This window comes from Suncus etruscus, chromosome 9 (genome assembly GCF_024139225.1).
Source record: "Suncus etruscus isolate mSunEtr1 chromosome 9, mSunEtr1.pri.cur, whole genome shotgun sequence".
Taxonomy (NCBI): domain Eukaryota; kingdom Metazoa; phylum Chordata; class Mammalia; order Eulipotyphla; family Soricidae; genus Suncus; species Suncus etruscus.
Window position 1 is genome coordinate 75,105,416 of NC_064856.1, and position 23,231 is coordinate 75,128,646.

At 35.1% G+C, this 23,231-nt stretch overlaps 1 protein-coding gene across 1 annotated transcript in view; it reads left to right on the top strand.

Moving 5' to 3' along the window:
- The window catches only part of LUZP2 (leucine zipper protein 2), a 411,673-nt gene that overhangs the window by 344,209 nt on the left and 44,233 nt on the right, over window positions 1–23,231 (top strand). The window contains exon 9 of the mRNA XM_049781145.1: window positions 18,775–18,939. Within this exon, the coding sequence (XP_049637102.1) occupies window positions 18,775–18,939 (165 nt within the window). The remainder of the gene's footprint in view (window positions 1–18,774; window positions 18,940–23,231) is intronic.

Genomic DNA, 23,231 nt, shown 5'->3' on the forward strand with positions numbered 1-23,231 from the left:
TCTAGGTCATTAAGTTATGAAGAAAATGGAATTAGTTTTTGGCATTTAAAAAACTTAAAGTTCTGTAGGTAGAGGCACATGATTAGAAGTAGTTACAAAAATCAACTCATAATACAAGGCTAGAGGTAGATATTTTTAAACAAAAGTATGAGGATTTGTGAAATATTACTTGCTGCAATTAAAGAAAGTTTTTAACATTTGTAAAAAGTAATTTCATTAATCCTAAAACCTTTCCTTAATCAAACCTCTTAATTTATTATAACCTATTTCATTTTTATTCAAGTGTTCAGTATTTTATACTACTTTTATATGAGAAATATAGACCACACTAAAACTAATATATGCTGCATAAATATATAAAATGTACTTTATTGCCATGTATGTTTATTTTTTAACAGCCCCTGATTATTGGAATATTTTATATTACATAAATGATCTGATTTGACTTCACATAAATTATTTTATCAATCAATGCCTAAATAGACTTGAAATACTTTTTGGATGCTTAGTGCTCTTGAAAATGTAAAACACTTTCAATTTGTACTCTTGGGTTCCACAGCTCTCAAAAATTCCCTTGTGTATAAACAATGAGGAAACGATTGCATGCTGAGCTATGCAATGGTAGAAGTACAGAAAATGAATGTGTATTTTGACTATCCATAGATTATAGAGATTGATATTTTAACTTGGTCTATGTTTTAGAATCAAGGGATATCATAGAATGTTAGCTTTTGTACTAATCATTTTGGTTTTTGCTCTCAATTTATACATCCATTTTCATTCTTCTCCCACATAAATCTACAATGTGCTTTAGATATCATAAATTCTTTTTTGCAGTGATTTTTAAATGGCCTTATGTCATTTTGTCTATGTTCAAATTATAATTTTCCAACTTTATGACCATATTTCAATTCATCAAACTATTTATGCTTTTCTATAAAATAGAATGATAAGCAAACATCTCAAACAATGCCAGAAATAATATATATATAAACCGTTAAAACAAATCTTTTTTTTTTTTTTTTTTTGGTTTTTGGGTGAAACCCGGTGGTGCTCAGGGGTTACTCCTGGCTGTCTGCTCAGAAATAGCTCCTGGCAGGCACAGGGGACCATATGGGACACCGGGATTCGAACCAACCACCTTTGGTCCTGGATCGGCTGCTTGCAAGGCAAACGCCGCTGTGCTATCTCTCCGGGCCATTAAAACAAATCTTGACAAATGAAAAAATTCTGTTGGCATTAGAATTATTATTAGTAAAACAGCTTATAGAGAGTAAATCCTATTTTAGAGACTACAGAACTAAGAATAGTCTGTATCTGATAATATTATCTTTGACATAAAATAGTAAAATGAAACCACAGAAATGATTTCCTGTTTCATGTTTTTCTTTTTTCTTTTTTTCTTTTTGGTTTTTGGGCTACACCATGATGCTCAGGGGTTACTCCTGGCTATGCACACAGAAATCGCTCCTGGCTGGGGAACCATATGGGATGCCAGGCAATAGAACCAGGGTCCGTGCTAGGTTAGCGTGTACTAGGCAAATGCCCTACCGCCTACACCACCGCTCCGGCCCCTCACATTTCCTGTTTCTAAATTTTGAATTTTAACAAATTTTATGTAAGAAATATTTAAGACTCAAGCAATATTTATAGTCAGTTAGAAATGTTATCTCCTCTAAAAAGTTAAAAATAAAAGGTTAAAGGAGCCAATCAATAGCCCAGTGGTAGGGCATTTGCCCTTGCATGAAAGATAGACATGAGTTCAATCCCCTGGATCCCATATGGTCCCCTGAGACAGGAGCGATTTCTGAGTACAGAGCCAGGAGTAATCTCTGAGTGTCACCGGGTGTGGCCAAAAAATAAAAAAAATAAAAAAATAAAGAAAAAATAATAAAATTAAAAGGTTAAAATCTACAATTTAATGAATTATTTTTACTTCATCATCTTTACTTGAAATTACTTTTTATTCTACTCTCTTCCATTATCCTAGCTACAAGGCATATTATAGCTGGCCTTCTAATGCCTGTAAATAATGTCATAAATTTTATGGAAACTAAATCTTCACACAGTCGCTTGTTTTTCATCAATTATTTAGTGAGAGCAGTCTTAGTTAATTATTCTAAATAACTAAATTAAAGATCTAGAAATCAACATTAGTTTTCTAGAAATTAAACTACTTATTTAGTAATATTTTATGAGTCATAGTTATCCTAAGTTTAGAGATTGTAAAACCAGTTTCATGGGATGGAAATTTATTTGACAATATTTTATTTAGCATAAAACAGAATACTCTGTTGTTTTATAGAGAAAAAATTGCCCAGAAACCATACATTACCTTCCATAGAATAGTTGACACACATTAAGAAATGCATGGAGGGAGGGACTTCAGAGCATAAAAGCCGGCTATCCTTTGCAAAAGCTGGCTCCCTGTGTGTGACACCAGGCGGGGGAAAATCCGCGAAAGTACACCGGCCCAGTGGGGCTCAGCTGTGAAAGACTGTGAGTGTGACCTGTCTATGTCTGTCTACTGTCCTCTTGCGTGAAACTCTTGCGAGTGGGGCAAAAAGAGCCTCCAGAAACCTCGCTCGCCCAGACGCCATTTTCAGGGAGGGACTTCAGAGCATAAAAACCGGCTATCCTTTGCAAAAGCTGGCTCCCTGTGTGTGACACCAGGCGGGGAAAATCCGCGAAAGTACACTGGCCCAGTGGGGCTCAGCTGTGAAAGACTGTGAGTGTGACCTGTCTATGTCTGTCTACTGTCCTCTTGCGTGAAACTCTTGCGAGTGGGGCAAAAAGAGGCTCAGAGGAGCACGGCCGCGTAGCGAAGCGGAGCGGCCGTGCACTCTTTCTAAGGAAAGAACTCCATTGCAACAAGAAGGAAAAATCACACTAAGAACGGCGCTATATCACAGAAGCAAACATTTCTCTCTGGACTGTCTTCTCTGTTACATGCTCGGGCCTAAGATTTGACCCAGTGTGAGGCTTCATCCACGGAGGACTCCCCTCCCTTAGAGGCAAGTCAGCCCATCCAGAAAGGGAGGAGCCAGAGGAGTGTGCTGCCTACATCATATAGACAATGAATACCACTACAACACGTAGAAAAACCCACAATACAAATGTGACAATGGGGAAACAGCGCAGGCCAGCATCAGACATAGAGAATGAAGATGACAATTCTGAGGACCAGATAATGACTGAACAACTAATCAACCTCTCAGATAAGGACTTTAGACTAGCAATATGGAAGGTGCTCAACAGACTCCAAGAAACCATGGATCGAGTTGAACAGAACACTAATAAGAACCAAGAAAATATGAAGGCAGAAATGACAAAACTCCAAACTGAAATAACATGTCAACTAACAGGCCTGAAAAACTCAGTAAACGAAGTGAATGACAAAATGGATAAGCTCTGGGACAGGGTATCAGAAGCTGAGAATAAACTTGGTGCTGTGGAAGATGAGATACATAACAATTCCATACAGCAGGAGAGATTGGACAAAAAACTTAAAGCAAATGAGCAGACAATGGAAAAATTAGTCAAAGAATGGGAACAGACGAAAATAGAAGTCTATGATAAGATCAACAGAAACAACTTAAGAATCATTGGAGTCCCAGAGACCCAGGAAGAAAATTTCCAGGAAGAATCAATGGTCAAGAACATCATTAAAGAGAAACTCCCAGAGCTAAAGAATATATGTGATCAAATCCTGCATGCCCGAAGAGTACCAACCAAAAGAGACCCCAGAAAAACCACCCCAAGACACATCCTAGTCACAATGACAAATCCCACAGATAGAGACAGAATTCTGAAAACAGCAAGATCAAAAGGGGAAATCATGTTCAAGCAAGCTTCCCTGAGATTTACAGCAGACCTGTCACCAGAAACGCTCAATGCCAGAAAGCAGTGGTGGGATATTGTGACAAGACTGAATGAAATGAATGCTTCACCCAGAATACTATACCCAGCAAAACTCACTTTCCGGTTTGATGGAAGAATACATGGTTTCACAGACAAAAAACAGCTCAGAAACTTCACAGACACAAAACCAGTCTTAAGAGAAAAACTGAAAGACCTAATCTAAGACAAGACTACCCAAAAGACACACCAAATTTTGAAATAAAGATGGCGTTAAATCCCAGGACAATTCTTTCTCTCAACGTCAATGGACTAAATGCACCAGTTAAGAGACACAGAGTGGCTAAATGGATCAAAAAACTCAATCCAACCTTCTGCTGCCTACAAGAAACGCACCTGAATAGTCAGAACAAACATAGACTCAAAATAAAAGGCTGGAGAAAAGTTATCCAAGCAAACAACACCCATAAAAAAGCTGGAGTGGCCATACTAATATCAGATAATGCAAACTTTATACTCAGGAAGGTTGTAAGGGACAAAGACGGACATTTTATATTAATCAAGGGGTACGTAGAGCAGGAAGAATTCACTCTCCTAAACATATATGCACCGAATGAGGGGCCAGCAAAATATTTAATACAACTGCTGACAAATCTGAAAAATAATATCAACAACAACACAATAATTGTGGGGGACCTAAACACGGCTTTGTCAACACTGGACAGGTCAACCAGACTGAAACCCAACAAGAATATACTAGACCTGAGGAGAGAAATGGAAGAAAGAGGCCTAGTGGATATATATAGGACACTCCATCCCCAGAAACCTGGATACACATTCTTCTCCAATGTACATGGGACATTCTCCAGGATAGACTACATGCTGGCACATAAAACATACCTCCATAAGATCAAGAGGATAGAAATTTTGCAGACTACCTTCGCTGACCACAAGGCTCTGAAATTATTTGTGAACTCCAAAGGGACTCAGAAGAAACACTTTAACACCTGGAAGTTAAACAGCCTCATGCTCAATAACCAGTGGGTCCGAGATGAAATCAAGGAGGAAATAAAAAGGTTCCTGGAAACAAATGACAATAAAGACACAAACTCTCAGAACTTATGGGACACAGCAAAAGCAGTACTGAGAGGAAAATTTATAGCTTTGCAAGCACACATCAGGAAGGAAGAAGGAGCTTACCTGAGTAGCTTAATGACACAGCTAATAGAACTAGAAAATGCTCAACAAAAGGACCCAAGAACAGGAAGACAGAAGGAAATAACAAAGCTGAGAGCAGAAATCAACGAAGTGGAAACTCAAAAAACAATCCGAAAGATCAACGAAAGCAGAAGTTGGTTCTTTGAAAAAATAAACAAGATTGATAGACCACTGGCAAACCTAACAAAGAAAGAGAGAGAGAGAAACTTGATAACTCGTATCAGGAATGAAAAAGGAGAGATCACTACTGATATGACAGAGATTCAAAGGGTAATCAGAAACTACTTTGAAAAACTCTACGCCACTAAAAATGAGAACCTGGAAGAAATGGATAAATTCTTGGACTCTTATAATCTTCCACGGTTGAAGGAAGAGGATGTAGCATATCTAAACACCCCCATCACCATTGATGAAATTAAAACAGTAATCAAATGTCTGCCGAAAAACAAAAGCCCAGGTCCAGATGGATTCACTAATGAATTCTATCAAACTTTCCAAGAGGAACTACTGCCAATCTTGGCAAGACTCTTTCATGAAATTGAACAAACAGAAACACTTCCAAATAGCTTTTATGAAGCCAACATCACCTTGATACCTAAACCAGACAGAGACGCTACCAAAAAAGAAAATTACAGACCAATATCACTGATGAATGCAGATGCAAAGATCCTCAACAAAATCCTGGCAAATAGGATTCAATGCCTCATTAAGAAGATCATCCACTACGATCAAGTAGGTTTCATCCCAGGAATGCAAGGCTGGTTTAACATCCGTAAATCTATCAACATAATACACAACATCAATAACAAGAAAAATAAAAACCACATGATCATATCAATAGATGCAGAGAAAGCATTTGATAAGGTCCAACACCCATTCTTGATCAAAACTCTCAGCAAGATGGGAATGGAGGGAACCTTTCTCAATATAGTGAAGGCCATCTACCACAAGCCAGTGGCAAATATTATCCTCAATGGAGAAAAACTGAAAGCCTTCCCTCTAAATTCTGGCACAAGACAAGGCTGTCCTCTCTCACCACTCCTATTCAACATAGCACTGGAAGTACTTGCTATAGCGATTAGGCAAGAAAAGGATATCAAGGGAATCCAGATAGGAAAGGAAGAAGTCAAGCTCTCACTGTTTGCAGATGACATGATACTCTACTTAGAAAACCCTAAAGACTCTATCAAAAAGCTTCTAGAAACAATAGACTCATATAGTAAGGTGGCAGGCTACAAAATTAACACACAAAAATCAATGGCCTTTCTATACACCAACAGTAATAAAGAAGAAATGGACATTAAGAAAACAACCCCATTCACAATAGTACCACACAAACTCAAATATCTTGGAATCAACTTGACTAAATATGTGAAGGACCTATACAAAGAAAACTATAAAACTCTGCTCCAAGAAATAAGAGAGGACACACGGAAATGGAAACACATACCCTGCTCATGGATTGGCAGGATTAACATCATCAAAATGTCAATACTCCCCAAGGCATTATACAGATTTAATGCCATCCCTCTAAAGATACCCATGACATTCTTCAAAGAAGTGGATCAGACACTTTTGAAATTCATTTGGAACAATAAACACCCTCGAATAGCTAAAGCAATCATTGGGAAAAAGAATATGGGAGGAATTACTTTTCCCAACTTTAAACTGTACTACAAAGCAACAGTTATCAAAACAGCATGGTATTGGAATAAGGATAGGTCCTCAGATCAGTGGAATAGGCTTGAATACTCAGAAAATGTTCCCCAGAGATACAACCATCTAATTTTTGATAAAGGAGCAGGAAATCCTAAATGGAGCAGGGAAAGCCTCTTCAACAAGTGGTGTTGGCACAATTGGATAGCCACTTGCAAAAAATTAAACTTAGACCCCCAGCTAACATCATGTACAAAGGTAAAATCCAAATGGATTAAAGACCTCGATATCAGCCCCAAAACCATAAGATATATAGAACAGCACATAGGCAAAACACTACAGGACATTACAGGCATCTTCAAGGAGGAAACTGCACTCTCCAAGCAAGTGAAAGCAGAGATTAACAGATGGGAATATATTAAGCTGAGAAGCTTCTGCACCTCAAAGGAAATAGTGCCCAGGATACAAGAGCCACCCACTGAGTGGGAGAAACTATTCACCCAATACCCATCAGATAAGGGGCTAATCTCCAAAATATACAAGGCACTGACAGAACTTTACAAGAAAAAAACATCTAACCCCATCAAAAAATGGGGAGAAGAAATGAACAGACACTTTGACAAAGAAGAAATACGCATGGCCAAAAGACACATGAAAAAATGTTCCACATCACTAATCATCAGGGAGATGCAAATCAAAACAACGATGAGATACCACCTCACACCCCAGAGAATGGCACACATCACAAAGAATGAGAATAAACAGTGTTGGCGGGGATGTGGAGAGAAAGGAACTCTTATCCACTGCTGGTGGGAATGCTGTCTAGTTCAACCTTTATGGAAAGCGATATGGAGATTCCTCCAAAAACTGGAAATCGAGCTCCCATACGATCCAGCTATACCACTCCTAGGAATATACCCTAGGAACACAAAAATACAATACAAAAACCCCTTCCTTACACCTATATTCATTGCAGCTCTATTTACCATAGCAAGACTCTGGAAACAACCAAGATGCCCTTCAACAGATGAATGGCTAAAGAAACTGTGGTACATATACACAATGGAATATTATGCAGCTGTCAGGAGAGATGAAGTCATGAAATTTTCCTATACATGGATGTACATGGAATCTATTATGCTGAGTGAAATAAGTCAGAGAGAGAGAGAAAAACGCAGAATGGTCTCACTCATCTATGGGTTTTAAGAAAAATGAAAGACACCCTTGTAATAATAATTTTCAGACACAAAAGAGAAAAGAGCTGGAAGTTCCAGCTCACCTCAGGAAGCTCACCACAAAGAGTGATGAGTTTAGTTAGAGAAATAACTACATTTTGAACTGTCCTAATATTGAGAATGTATGAGGGAAATGTAGAGCCTGTTTAGGGTACAGGCGGGGGTTGGGTGGGGAGGAGGGTGATTTGGGACTTGGGTGATGGGAATGTTGCACTGGTGATGGGTGGTGTTCCTTTTATGACTGAAACCCAAACACAATCATGTATGTAATCAAGGTGTTTAAATAAAAAAAAAATTAAAAAAAAAAAAAATAAAGAAAATGCATTATATAATTGATGTAACAGATCATAATACATTTGCTTTAGGAAGACCAAAAGCAACAGGATTTAAAAAAAAATAGAAAATTGAAAGAAAAACTAAAGAGATGGAAGAGAAAGAAGAAAAAGTTCAGTAGCAAGTATATGTTTGAAAATTATTGAATTTAATTTTTTATTTAAAGTGTTGTAATTTATCTAACTCCGCCTCTCAAATAGAGGGTGAAACAAGGGAGGGTATCAGGACCAAACAGATATATTGTCACTAAAAGTAAGCTAGACAAAGAGGGGACCACCTACTCTAGCAGCCCAGAGTGGGGGGGTGATGGTGGGGGATATGGGTTGCAGGAAGGGAACGGGGATGGGGGAGGACAAATTTAGTGATAGGTATTCCCCTGATTCAATAATATATCTAAAATACTACTGTGAAAGATATGTAAGCCAATATGATCAAAATAAAAATTAAAAAAAAATAAATAAAACATCTCAATAAAAAAAAAAAAAAAAAAAGAAATGCATGAAGACCCAAGAAAGAAGTATGAACTATTTATTAGCATGTATTTATGAGCATATAAGTAGTTTTGATCACAAATTTAAATGAAAGCCTTAATTCATCAATTAAAGAGTATTGCAGTGATTCAACCTACATTCAAGGGACCTATAGTAGAAATGTTAATTAGTTTTAATATTATGGTTTTTATTTTCTGGCAAGTTTTAATTAAAAAGGAAGCCCTTGAATCCACACACCTTGCAGTCTTTTCTAGTCAGCAGCTCGTGTCATCAGCATTCAGATCTTTTAGAGTACACAGCGTCTTCATGTAAATGACTTAAGACAGACAAAACTAATGGACTGTTAAGTTTTTCTGATTATAAATTAGGAGCACAACTGTTTTTAAAAGTAAGTTTTTGTTTCCAGAAAAAAAATTATACATTTTCTGTGTAATGTGCTCATATACTCGTGTACAAATAATTGTCCTCTAGTCCCCACCCCCTTGTAAGAATATGTCTTTACATTATGATATACCGAATAATCATTGGCTTTTTAGTGTGTTATAATACTTTTCTGATAGAAATAAAAATGTGCTAAATATATTTTGATATAATTGCTTTATTTGAGCACTGTGGCTACAATATTGTATATACTTGGGTTTCAGTCATAGAATATACACCACCCTTCATCAATGCAGCTTTCCTGTCACCACTGTCTCCGGTTTCCCTCCTACCCCTTACAACCCTGCCTGTCTCAGGAGCAGGCATTTTGTTTCATATATATATAAGTATATATATATATATATATATATGTTGCTGTGTGTGTCTCTCTCTTTTGTTTTTGATATTGTGGTTTGCCCTATTGTTACTGAAGGGGTTCCATGCTTATCATTTTATCCTCTTACAGCACCGAGTTCTTATCCAGAGTGATCAGTTCCAACTGTCATTGTTATAGTAGATTCTTCTCTACTCTAACTGCATTTACTGCTCTTTGTGGCGAACTTACTACAAGATATTGTTACTCCTGACTCTCATCTATTGTTGCTCTATTATATTAAATTATGTAAAGTCCTAGATGTTCATGGATGGATGGATGGGACCTTCCTCAGTCAGGCGCCTGCAGCTCCTTTGGCCTGGCGGGTCTGTAGGTTCAGGATAAAGGTGAGGAAATAATCCACAGCAGTCTGATTTCAGGAGACTTGAAGTTTTATTAATTAGGCCCTAACTTCCCTGTGCGTATCTCACATGGCTTCTAAGCTAAGCAGCCTCTTTGCACTCAACCTGTGTCTCTCCTCTTCATGCTGCTTCTTTCTGCTGAGTTTTCTCTCCACTCCTCTCAGGCCACTTTAATTAGCAACTACAAACCCCTCCCAGCTGTGGACTGGTCTATCAGGTAAGATTAGCATTTGGCCCCTGGGAAGGATAACAGCTAGATATTATTAGCATACTGTCTTTTATTTTTTATTTCCCAAAGATGAGTGAAATTATTTTCTGTTATCCCTCTCCTTATAATTCATTTCACTCCAACTAATAATCTCCATATTCATCCAGAAAGAAGCACATTTTATGTCTATTGTTTTGCCACCAGCTGCATAGAATTTCATTGTGTAGATTGTGTGTACAGTTTCTTTAGCCACTCATCTCTTGTCCATGTAACTGGGTTGGTTCCAGATTCTGTCTATTGTAAATGATGCTGTAAAGAACATAGGAGTGCAGAGGCATTTTTGATTTTTTCTGTTATTGTTGCTGTTCCTAGTGTATATCCTAGGTGTGATATTGCTGGGTCATATGGGAACTCAATTTACGTTTTTTTTCGCACTTTTTATTTTTTGGTAACATTGTTTTCCAGAAAAGCTGGACTAGTAATTTTCACCAGCAGTAAATGAGAGTTGAAGAGTCCCTTTCTCCCCACATCCATGCCAGCACTCATTGTTTTGTGTGTGTGTGTGTGTGTGTGTGTGTGTGTATGATGTGTGCCAGTTTCTGTGGTATGAGATAATTACTTCATTGTTTTGATTTGCTGATGATTCCCTGATGATTAGTGATGTGGAGAATTTTTTCATTTATCTTTTGCCATCTGTATTTCTTTGAGGAAATGTCTGTTTCTTCTCTCCAGTTTTGGAGGGAGCTAGATGTTTTTCTTAAGTTCTGTAAGCAACCCATAAGATATCCTTTATATTACAGGTGTACTGGGTTAAAAAGTTCTCCCATTCCTAGAAAAGCTTTTTATCACTGGTATTTCCTCCTTGAAGATGTCTTTACCTTTAATGGTCTGCCTGTGTTTTCCTCTTTGTACCGTATGGTTTCAGCTCTGTTATCTAGATCCTTAATATATTTTGATTTGACATTTTTTGCATGGTATTAAAGTGAGGTTTGAGTTCTATTTTTTTGCATGTAGTTGACTAGTTATCACAACACCACTTGTTAAAGAGGTTTTCCTTGGTAAACTCTGTATTTTTTTTGCCTCTTTATAAAAGATTAATTGCTAATAACATCGGGTTCAGTCTCAGAATACTCAAGTCTATTCCATTGATCTGAGAATCTGTCCTTATCTCAATATCATACTGTTTTAATGACTATTGCTTTATAGTAGAAATTATATGAAGCCTACCATTTTCTTTTACCCAAGGATTTTTTTCAAGAGTTTTCTTTGAAAAATGTGATGGGTATTCTTAGAGTAATTGCAATAAATCTATACTGTGCTTTGCAAAGTATTGCCATTTTAATTATGTTAATCCTCACATTCCATGAACATGGTATATATCTCCATTTGCTTGTATCCTCTTTTGTTTCATAAAGCAGTGTTTTGTATTTTTCACTGTATAGATATTTCATCTCATAAATATATTCCAAGCTACTTGATTTTCTGAGGCACAATGGGGAATATTTTTTTCAAATGACTCTTCTTTTTTATTATTTATATATAAAATAGACATACATTATTGGAGGGCCACACCCAGTGACACTCAGGGGTTACTCCGGGCTATGCATTCAGAAATTGCTTCTGGTTTGGGGGAACCATATGGGATGCTGGGGATCGAACCATGGTCCATCTGAATCGGCACCATGCAAATCAAACATCCTATCACTGTGCGATCACTTAGGCCCCAAATTAGCCATACATTTTATGTTTTAATTTTGAGACTGCCTCTTTACTATACAAATCTTGCTTCTAGAAGCTTTTTGATAGAGTATTTTGAGGTTTCTAAATTTAGTATCATGTCACAGGCAAACAGTGAGATCTTGGATTCTTTCTTTATTTTCTGGATGCCCTTGGTATGATTTACTTGCCTAATTGCTATGGCAAGTAGTTCCAATCCTATATTGTATAGAAGTTCTTCAACCTTTGAATTATATTGAATATAATTGTATTCTATATTATATCTATTCTGTTCTACATGTTCTTTTCTGTTCTATTATCTTCTATTCTACATGTTCTATTCTATTCAATTTATTCTATTCTATTCAATTTATTCTATTCTATTCTATTCTATTCTATTCTATTCTATTCTATTCTATTCTATTCTATTCTATTCTATTCTATTCTATTCTATTCCATTCCATTCCATTCCATTCCATTCCATTCCATTCCATTCCATTCCATTCCATTCCATTCCATTCCATTCCATTCCATTCTATTCTATTCTATTCTATTCTATTCTATTCTATTCTATTCTATTCTATTCTATTCTATTCTATTCTATTCTAAAGATTCTCTTGAATAGGATCTAAACGTTGGCATCAAATCTTTGTTCTGACCATTCAGATGTATTCCTGTCAGGCAAAAAATTTAAATTCAAATTTCTGATCTATTTTGCCACTTGATGTCTCTTAAATGAGGCACTTACACCAAAAACATTGAGAGAAATGATTGTTATGGGATTTCATGTTATCTTTTTGTAGGAGTTTGGTGTATTTGTTGAGTCTAATTTGTCTTAAAATAGATCCTCCAATTCTTATTTTATAGAAGGTTTTGAGTTTGTAAAGTTTTTGAGCTGTTGCTTATTTCTGATGCTATGTATATACTTCCTTCAAATATGAATCAAGTATAGCTTTTTGAAGTATTCTTGTAAATCATTTATTTTGTTGAGTTTTGTCATTAAATTCCACCACTGCTTTTTGAGACTGGAGTTTTTTTTTTTAGGTAAATCTGCTGTAAAACTCAAGCATGCTTCTTAGTATATAATTTCCCTTTTTGATCTTATAGCTTTCAATATTCTATCTCTATCTCTGGTTTTAAACATTGTGATTATTTGACTTGGGATATTTTTCTTGGTAACTATTTTCACCCTTACTCTTCGAACAAGCAGCTTGTGGTTTCATGCACAGTGTGCTCTGGAAACTTCTCAGAAATGATATCCTTGGCTTTTGATTTTTCATGAGGGTTTTCTTCCTGGGTTTCTGAGACTTCAATGATTATCATTTTGTTTCTATTTAGTCTGTCTTCCAGAATTTTTTTTGTTCACATATTTATACATTGTTTTCATCTTCTGTTAATTTATTTTAAGTTTATTTTCCAGCCTTTTCTGTTATATAGAAATGTTAGGCAGCTCATTTTTCATTTTACTGATTTTATCTTCAGAAGCTGTTACTGTACTTGTGTGGTCTTTCAGTGAGTTTTACATTTTGCCTACCAAGTTGTAATTCCTGTTATTTCAGTTTGAAGTTTTCTCATTTCTACTTTCATATCTTCTTGAGTCATAGTAGTTCATTCCATGCTTTATTTGAGTTCTTTAAACATACTCCACATTTCTTCTCTCAAATTATTACTGGAGAGGCTATTTAGATAGACAGTGCTTGTTGGTTCATTAGAACTACTATCTTCATTCCCTAAGCATGGTAAGGTTGTGCATTGTTAGTCCATTGTGACATTTGCATTGTTGTGTTTTTTTATATGTTATTCTAGGGTTCATTGACTAGAAGAAATGCACAACTGTGGGATGAAGTAGAGTGACAGTACTTGCAATTCACCTGGTTGAGTGCTGATCTCAGACTTGCTGTGTTGTGTAATGGGGGCAGGACCATGCTTAGCATGTGACTTTGGAGTAGAAGTCTCTATCTTGTGGCTTTTTATTATGGAGGCATGGGGCTCACTTGTGGTTCCATCTGACAACATTCTTCAGGTGCACTTATGGTTCCCTGATAAATATTTGTTAATCTCTCATGTAAAATGACCAGGACTATCAAATATTATTTGGAGAGTTTATTTAACAAAAACTTGTTGAGTTAGAAATGCTGAATGAAATTAGTTAAAAAATGATGCAGAGATAGGATGATGAGATCTCTCATTTGTGGGATATAATGAAACAAAATAGGATATGAAAAATGCCCAAAAGCATCAGAATTTGAGAACTGGTATCCAGTAAGAAGCAAAGAGAGAAGAATTAGGTAGTGTAGAAAGGGCACAGGATCAATGGTAGAGTGAAGTGGGTAGTCTAGTATGGTTAGTGAAGTAATCTGCTATACAGTAAATCCTGACATTAACAATACTGTATACTGCCATAGTGCCTAAAATAATATTTTAAAAACAACAACAAAAAAGACATCAAAACAACCAAAAATTTTACCACTGTATAAAATAAACATTTCTCAGGAAATTGATTTGTAATTGAAGTATATAAATAAAAGTAAATTTATAAACTGGATAATTTTCAAAAATGATAGGCCTGCAATGGGATACACACAAAAAATATGGTAGAAACTTTAAGAAAGGTACATTTCTTGAAAGGTTTATCAGAGACTTTGTTTATAGAAATATTAGATGATAATTTATTCCAACTACCAGTTTCTACTTCCTTCCACCAATGTTCCCAAAGTTCATTCTATAACTGGAAACTTTGCCATCCGGTCTGCCAGTTTATCAGGTCCAGATAGTTATAGTTTGGGTCTCTTGATTCTATTCTTGACTTTGGATTGGATATTTAGTTCTGCCTTTTTTTCTTGCTAACGAATTTTGCCAATGTTTTATAATAATTTTATTTTGATCAAAGTGGGTTACACATTTTTCACAGTAATATTTTAGTTACATATTAACATTGAATCAGGGGAATTCCCATAGCCAAAGTTGTCCTCCCTCCACTCCCATTCCCATCTTGCATCCCATATTCCCCACCCTTACCCACCGGGGCTGCTAGTATAAGTGGTCCCCTCTGTGTCTAGCTTACTACTTAGTGATCATACAACTGTTTGTTCTTGGTACCTTCCATTATTTCCCCCTCAATTTGAGAAGCAGAACTAGATGGTTCAAGTTATGTGGTTTTGTTTGAAGAAAAGAAAAGCAGTGAAATGGGGTAAAAATCAAATAAGCTGAAAATAGGTGGAGTCATTCTAGAGGCTCTCAACCTCAGTTTGAGAGAAGAAAAGGGAAAAAGAAATTGAAACACCACAATAATACAAAAGGAAATATCAAAAAAAATTTCAGTGAGCACTATAGCAATAGATACAAGCACCACATATTAACCATGGTCCTGAAATAAAGACATAACAGAAGAAAATAAATAAGTAATAAGTAAAAAAGATTAATTTGTGCTGTTTTTTTTTCCCCTGCATAGGCACAGTAAATATTAGGGATATTAGAAAGGGAATTCCCTTGGCCTAAGAGATACAGGTTTTCTCTACTCTTCAAGTATACTGTCATGGAAATAACTACAGACTCCTTGCATGTCCATTTACTCTCCCCTAGGTGCTTTTGTGATGTGTGGAAAACTTCTGCTCCATCATGGGTGATAAAATCAGACCTCTGAATCTAGAGATATTGGTATCTGCACAGGTCAAGAAGAGGAGCTTATGATAAAGTCTTTCTTTGTGGTTCTAGAAGTTCTGTTCCTTCACTGTTGTTTTAATCCATCTTCTGTTGTTGATGGTCTTGGTCATTGTGCTGATCCTAGGATGGAGCCTGGGATAGAGTCTTTCCTTATGTTTCCAGAAGAACTATTCAGTTGCAATTAAAGAGACATAAATTTTAAGTTAAATTTTTCTCCATTTTTTTGTGGGGAAATATTTTACAGACAGAGAAAATAGCAAATATACTATCTTGGGAATGAGCATGGACTGTTTGATGGGCTATAAATAAAGGATGTTGTAGCAAACTAGCTCATATAATCCTAGAATTTTGCTATTATAGCAGCATGAGTGAGGAAATCAAAGTGTTTGCACTTGAAATGAAAACATTACTGACCTTAGGAAGGAATAGTTTATAGGATATCAAACAAATATTGCTTTACATAGCTTACTTCCAATTTCATTAGGCTGTTATCTTAATCCCTGTTAGCATAATTAATCAGTAATAGTTTCAAAACATACTGCAGATAGCAGTTTACATGGAAACAGGATGATTATTTATGATGTGATACAACCAACTGAGTACTCTTTATGTAATTGTGTCAAATTAACCCAAATAGCATTAATGACAGATTTATAAAATGAGAGGAGTTTGTGGTGTTAAATAGAGAGTAGTTTGTGGTGTTAAATAGAGAGTAGTCTGTGGTCTATGGCAGGATATACCTACAAAATTATAACACAATGTGTTATAATATAGTTCAGATGTCAATTTTTATGTTTGTGGACAAAAATATGTCAAATAAAATGCTTCAAGATTAAGAATTGTTTTTCTTAAATGGTGTTTACTAAAAATGTATGTTTCAGACTGTTGATATTGTCCATAATTTATTTTCAGCATTCATGTTCAATCATTACTCAGTAATTTATATATTGTTTCACATAATTTAAAATTTTTATAGATTGAACTTTTACAGATTTAGAGTTAAGAGGAACTAAGATTTGAATATAGTTATTATAGTAACTAACATTACTTCCTGAGTGACTGTCTTTGTATGTTTCAAAGCCATGTTTACTTTGAGTTCTGGCCAAGACAACCAGATCTTATCATATTTCATTTTTATAGTCTCACTATACTGTTTCAAACTGAAAATATATTTACATTACACATGAAACAGTTTTCCCTTATGAAACATGCTTACATTCTTACTCATTGGATAAGAACCTTACCCATTGTACAATTACGCCGAACCTATTAGTTTAATTTTTTAAATGTTCATAAATATTCATTTGGAAAAAAGATGTTGCAAATCTACATTTGTAAAAAAAGAAGCATTTCCCATAAAATCTTTTATGTATTGAATATTATTTATATTATGGCATTTCTAAAGTATCAGCAATTATGTTAAGTGCTCACTAAACAGTTCTTAACAAAATGGACAATGCATACATCTGTAAATTTATATTAAAAGTGAAATTTGTTTTGTTTTGGGGGTCATGCACATGGTGATAGGATAGGTGTTTCATCCTCATTCTGCACTAGGGATCACTTACCACAGATTCAGTGAATAATATGTGGTCCCTGGGATATATCACATTTACCAGATGCAAAGTAATCACCTTACCTCCTAGATACTTTATATGATCCCAAAAATATGTTTAAATAAAGAAAGCAAACAGGACATATCACAGAAAATAATTGTGGAGGAAGAATAGAAAGTCAGTGGCTCAGACGAGTCAATTAATGTATTTATTTTGAGTATGATATTTTGATTTGACTTAGTTTCACCTCATTATTCCATAGAAAATGCCCATCTCTTGTCTTGGCAATGTGATTTATTTATTAAATCTATATTCTTTCAATATATATGTTCACTTTTAATAGTATCATAATTCTGATGAGAAGGAGTAACACGCAGGGATTACAAGCACCCGGCACTGACTTAATCCCAGCTACTACATAGAGCCTTCAGCCCTAAATGGTGCAGCCCTAATGGACACATGATCTCTCTTAGATGTGAATGCTTTATTCCTCATTAGAGCAGGACCTGAGCAACAATACATACTTGGACCCACACATTGAGCCATATGACCTGGTTGTCTGAATATTACAGTAGTCAGGGTTACTTACACTGCTTGGAATTTATAACATAGTAATTAAAAAATAATTGGATTCTACAGATGAGTAGAAATCACAGGTAAGCATGGGAAGAGCTAAGTCTTAATCACTACACTCTCAAATTGTCCATTCATATCCAGTGTACAGAGGTAGTTATTTGGATATTTGCTTTGCACATGACCCACCCGGAATTGAACCCTGGTATGTATGTGTTCTCAGAACTGCTAGAATTGAGCCCCCTCAATACAAAGCCAGGAAAAAGTCCTCAGCATATTTATATGTGACCCATATTTCCACTCTCAACCATGCCAAGACAATATTGACTACTACAACAGATGGAAAATAGAAGAGAAAGCTAAAGAAATATGCATGAATACATGATGTAGAATATAAATATATTTGTTATTAATATACTACTCTGATCATTTGAGACAACAGATCTTGCTACTTCATTGATCCATAGGATTACTGGATGGATTAAACTCCATTAAATATAGTCAATGATCTTGGGAAATGGTATTAATAATTGGTGTATTCAATGCCTTTGGTTCAAAGATCAAATTTCATATTCCAAAATTGATTTTTGTGATTGTCCCATATGACTCGTATCCATAAAAAATTTTTTTGAGTTGCCATATTGAAAAAATTATTTTATTAATTTTTTTAGATTATTCAGTGTGTGTGGATAGTGATACACTAGGCTTATATGAGGAACACTAGCCTATCATGCTGTCAAAACCACTTAAAACAATGAAGTTTGATGCTAACAAAAAATGATAAGATTCTAGGAAGAAAATTTTTAGTATCACAGTGATGACCCTAAGGTAAATTCCTTTGTCAAAAATCTATCATAAAACTTGTTAATTCAGTGGTTAAAAGTAATTATATTCTCTCTGGCTTCAGTGTCCAAAATATAACATATCTGTTAGCTTCTACAAGTACAAGATTTTTCATTTAAACTGTTTCTCATAATGGCTTTATTAATAAGACGATTGTATTAGAAACAGACAGAAGTGAGTATAGTCAGAATCTAGGCAAGAAATAATTAAATGATATCTTTAATGACAAGACTCATATGCTAAAATTATGAATGTTTCTTTTTTCCTAGGATTCACAGATAAAGGCAATGAAAGAGACTATTCGACTTTGTCTATCAACTGTTTTTCAAAATCCACAGGAAACTATTACTATACCCCAAGCAAGTCCTTCTATGGTACCATTTTCACAGGCACCCATTGCTTCTTTGAAATTAGAGGAGAAGATAAATAACAAGGTACATACAATTCATTTTGTCTTTGAAAAGTAAGATTATCCAATATGTATAATATTCATTATATATCATATTGAATCCAGTAGGGTATCAAATTTATTTTGAAATAAGTGAGTATATGTAAGAGAGTAACTAGTTGCAAATATCTGCGTTGTCATCTGAAAAAATGTTGGAGGATTTTTATTTTTATTTTTTGGACAACCAAATGATTCTTAGGCATATAGTGGGATTTTAAATTATTATGTTATGATAATTATCATTGTAAAATAAAAGAATGTATTTTCATTACTTTTTATATGTAATATGGAATGTGTTTTCTGGTGTAATTATGTTTATAAAATAGACACATTAAAAAAGCAAGATTATCGGTCTCAATATTGAAAGTACCTTAAATTCACTTGGTATGCTTATAACAAATCCTGGCCCTTGAAATTCATTCTTGGTTTATGAAGCCAAATTCTTCATGATTAAACTTCAGATTTTAATATTTGTAAATTCCCTAGGATGTTCTGAAGACTGATTTAAGCCACCTCCCTTAAATTTACTCTCTGTTTCCCAATGCCATTATACTATTATATACAGGTTGAAGGAGATTTTTTTGTGCTGTTTTTGTTTCAATCATCACAATTTGCAGTTTTCAGAAGATACATCTAAATAAATCCTTAAAGTAACTCTTTAATAAAGGAGTATAGTTTTAGGCAGTAGAGTTGAGAAGAAAGAATCTATTATCACTTATCTTTGAAACCCTTGCTATTAAAATCAGTGTAATAGATACTAGTCACACTCTCAGTACAAATCTCAAGGGCTTCATCTTAGGATGCAAATATAGAGCATGCATTACAGCTGGAGGGTATATTTTTCTGATTCCTGTATTTTCAAGTATGGACAGATTATATTTAATATATTTATATATATTATTAATATATTTATATATATATAAATAAGTAAAATAAATATTTTACTATTAAATCATAGTTTACTAATAATTTGACTAGTCTGAACAGCAGTTCACAAATAAAAATGCCATATACTGAACTGCGTAACTGAGTTCATATGATACTAGTTGGCCACTGAAGATTTTTGATCACTAGTGTCCTACAGTGGATATAGAACCTAGATCTAAAAAGAGCAGAATATATAGCTGCTGTTTATTGATAGTTGTTGTGATGTCAGTTTCATTGGGTTTTAACTGAGGGATCACAAGTCATATGCAATCTATTAGTAGCTGTAAGTTACCCTTGTATTTTACTAAAGAATCTATATTTATGAGCATCTGTCAGCTACTGAGTGCCCAAATCCAGCTTATGTGAGCATTGTGGTATATCATCAGTTGAGATAATTTTATATGGCCTGTAGAATCCACTTTAAATATGTTTTCACAAAATGTTAAAAATTGTGAGTACCTTTGTTCTGGAGTCCAGCCCAAGAGGAAAGGGCCTGACAAAGGGCACCAGGAGAATTAAGAAAACCTGACAAACATTAATATAGAAAATCATTGAGCCAGAGGGAACCCAGCCCAGTGGATCGTTCATGTACAGTATTTATTATTTAGGGATAATCAATATCAGAGTATTGATAGGGTAGATACCTATCTATTGCTAAGCAAGCCTCAGTGGATTTTTACATCTCAATAGGTAAGATAAAGCTAGGGCAAAGTCTCTGTGGATTGTCTTTCTCAGGGAAAAATATCAGACAAGAGTGAATATAGGACCCTAATAAGCAGAGTGTTCTTTGCTGAAGCCTTCTTTAAAGTAATTCAAATTAAGACTCCATTAGTCGGGGCGGGCAGGAGCTACAGTACAGTGGTTCGGGAGTTTGCCTTGGAAAACACTAACTGGGTGTTGATCCGGGGCCAAACAGGTTTCCATGCCCGGCATCCCACCTCACAGCCTGCCAGGAGCGATTTTTGAGTGCATAGCCAAGAATAACCCCTGAACCCTTGAGAACCCTCCAGCTGTAATCCAAGAACCCCTAATCCCCCCAAAATGAGTTCTTAAATCATATCTTTCTTCCACTCTCCTCAGACTATCATCTCTCAAGTTAAATTTATTTATTTCTTAAAAATCTTCATATAAACATTTGTGCACCATATTTAAGCATATCCGGATGATGATTAATGGTACATAGTTACAGTTGTCCAGTGGTAAATCTGTGCAAGTTTAAATAAGATGGTAATGTGACATGGGATACAAGATTCCAAATTCACCTGGGTTTTGTTTCAAATACTAAGAGACTGGTCAAGAGCACTAAATATAGAGCTCATAAATGTTAGAATAATTGTGTATAATACTTTTTCTTTCTTAGAATAATAGAATTCAGTACTTAAAATTCTCTAAAAAGATTAATCGTAAGTTTTTAGAATGTTTTGTGTCATCTAGGCTTCAATATATTCAGAGCCTGGCAATGTCCCCAGTGAAATGCTGAGGGAACAGGTCAGTGTATGGCCATCAAAGTTGGAGTGTTTATTTAACATTCAGAGCCTCAGTCACGTATCATTCTTTCTGGCAGTGAATGACAGAATTGCAGTGCAGGGTTCCCCTTGATAACTGGCTATGCTTTGGTTTATTTGCACATAGCAGTCAACTGTGGTTTGGAAGGATCTGGGTCTGTAAGATTAGGTTAAGGAAGTGTAGCACTGCTTTCACGTTCACTATTAATGATTTGGGTTGATGGAGCTCACTTGGGAAATTTGACCTCAGAATCTGATAACTTGAGGAGGAAAAATGGATGGTAACAGGAGCAAACAGTCATATGAACGTTGAGTGGAAATAAAAAATGCTCAGACTTAAGCACCAAACCCAAAATTAACGACACCAGAATCAATACCCAATCTACAGCAAGCTATACACAAAGGAGACCTCTCAAACTAGCAGTCCATTCCAAGGGGCAAAAGGGGAAGGTATGAGATGCATGCTGGGAACAGGGGTGGAGGGAGGACATCACTGGTAGTGGCAATAGCCCTAATTTTTTTTGTCACTATGAACCTTAAATATTACTGTGAAAGACTTTTTTAATATCCTATTTAATTAATTTTTATTGTGGCCAAAATGAATTACAAATATTTCACAGTAATATTCAAAAATGTATTCATAGTGACTATACTTTTAGTTCACTTCAATCACAATAAAAATTATTAAAAAAATTAGAAAGAAAAGACATGCTCCTGACTTACTTCACTTACTATGATATTCTCGTTACATCCAATTTGAAGCAAATTGCATAACACTGGAGGATGATCTCATGTTTGTGATAATAAAATAACTGGACAAAGGTATAATGCAAGGTATTAAAAAGAGGCATACCTCGATTGCCCGTGACACTAAACTACAAAGAGGAAAAAAATAGGAAAATAGAGAAATTGAGGTGGTAAGAATAATTAAGGGGGTAGCAGAGAGAATTAACGGCAATCAGGAAGCAAGTGCCTCTGTTATATTGGTTTTATAGTTATATAGGCAAAATGTGGAAGTAACTACACTGAAAGCTGTAGATCCAAATTACAATGACCAAACTTAAAAATGTGCCTGTCAAGGAAGCTTTATGCATAGTGGGAGGAAAACTTGATGCTCTGGTGGAGGGAAGTAGACACAGGATTAGTCTTCAGATATCAATTCATTTACATTCACTGTCAAGGTCTCATTACTTTTTAATTCCTAAAATCTTAGCAGTTAAAACTTCAACATTATTTTGGAGGATATTGACTCTGTGTGTGAGTTGTGTGTGTGTATGTGTGTGTGTGTGTGTGCATGTGCATGCCTGTATATATTTATATATAAACATCCAGGCTCCTGCGCCCAAGGACAAGCTCAGAGCTTTGAACTATTTCTTCATACCAATGTTTCTATTTTTTAATGATTTTTTGTTTACAATTATACAAAATACATTAAATGCTCATTAAGTGCTTAGTATTCAACTGAATTTGGTTTTGTCTATAAACCAGGGCTGTGCTTATTAACGGTGAGGAAAACTGAAAATTATACAGCATGGATGTTTTGGAGATCAGATCCTAATTTTCAGTAAAGAAACAATAAGAAAAAAGTACAAGGAATATTTCTAGAAACTTATATTTTCATTGTCCTATTGGAATTCCTTATTTAAATAATTTGGCTAAAGATAAGATACTGATATGATACAGATACATATAAATAATGATTTTGATATGTTATAGCTTTGTTATGTCTTATTTTGCTGAAAACATTTTACAGGAAAGTCAAGAGAAGATAAGACATTAATTAAATTTTCATTTTAAAGTACAACTATACCAATAATATAAACATGCTAATCCTTATGGCAATAAA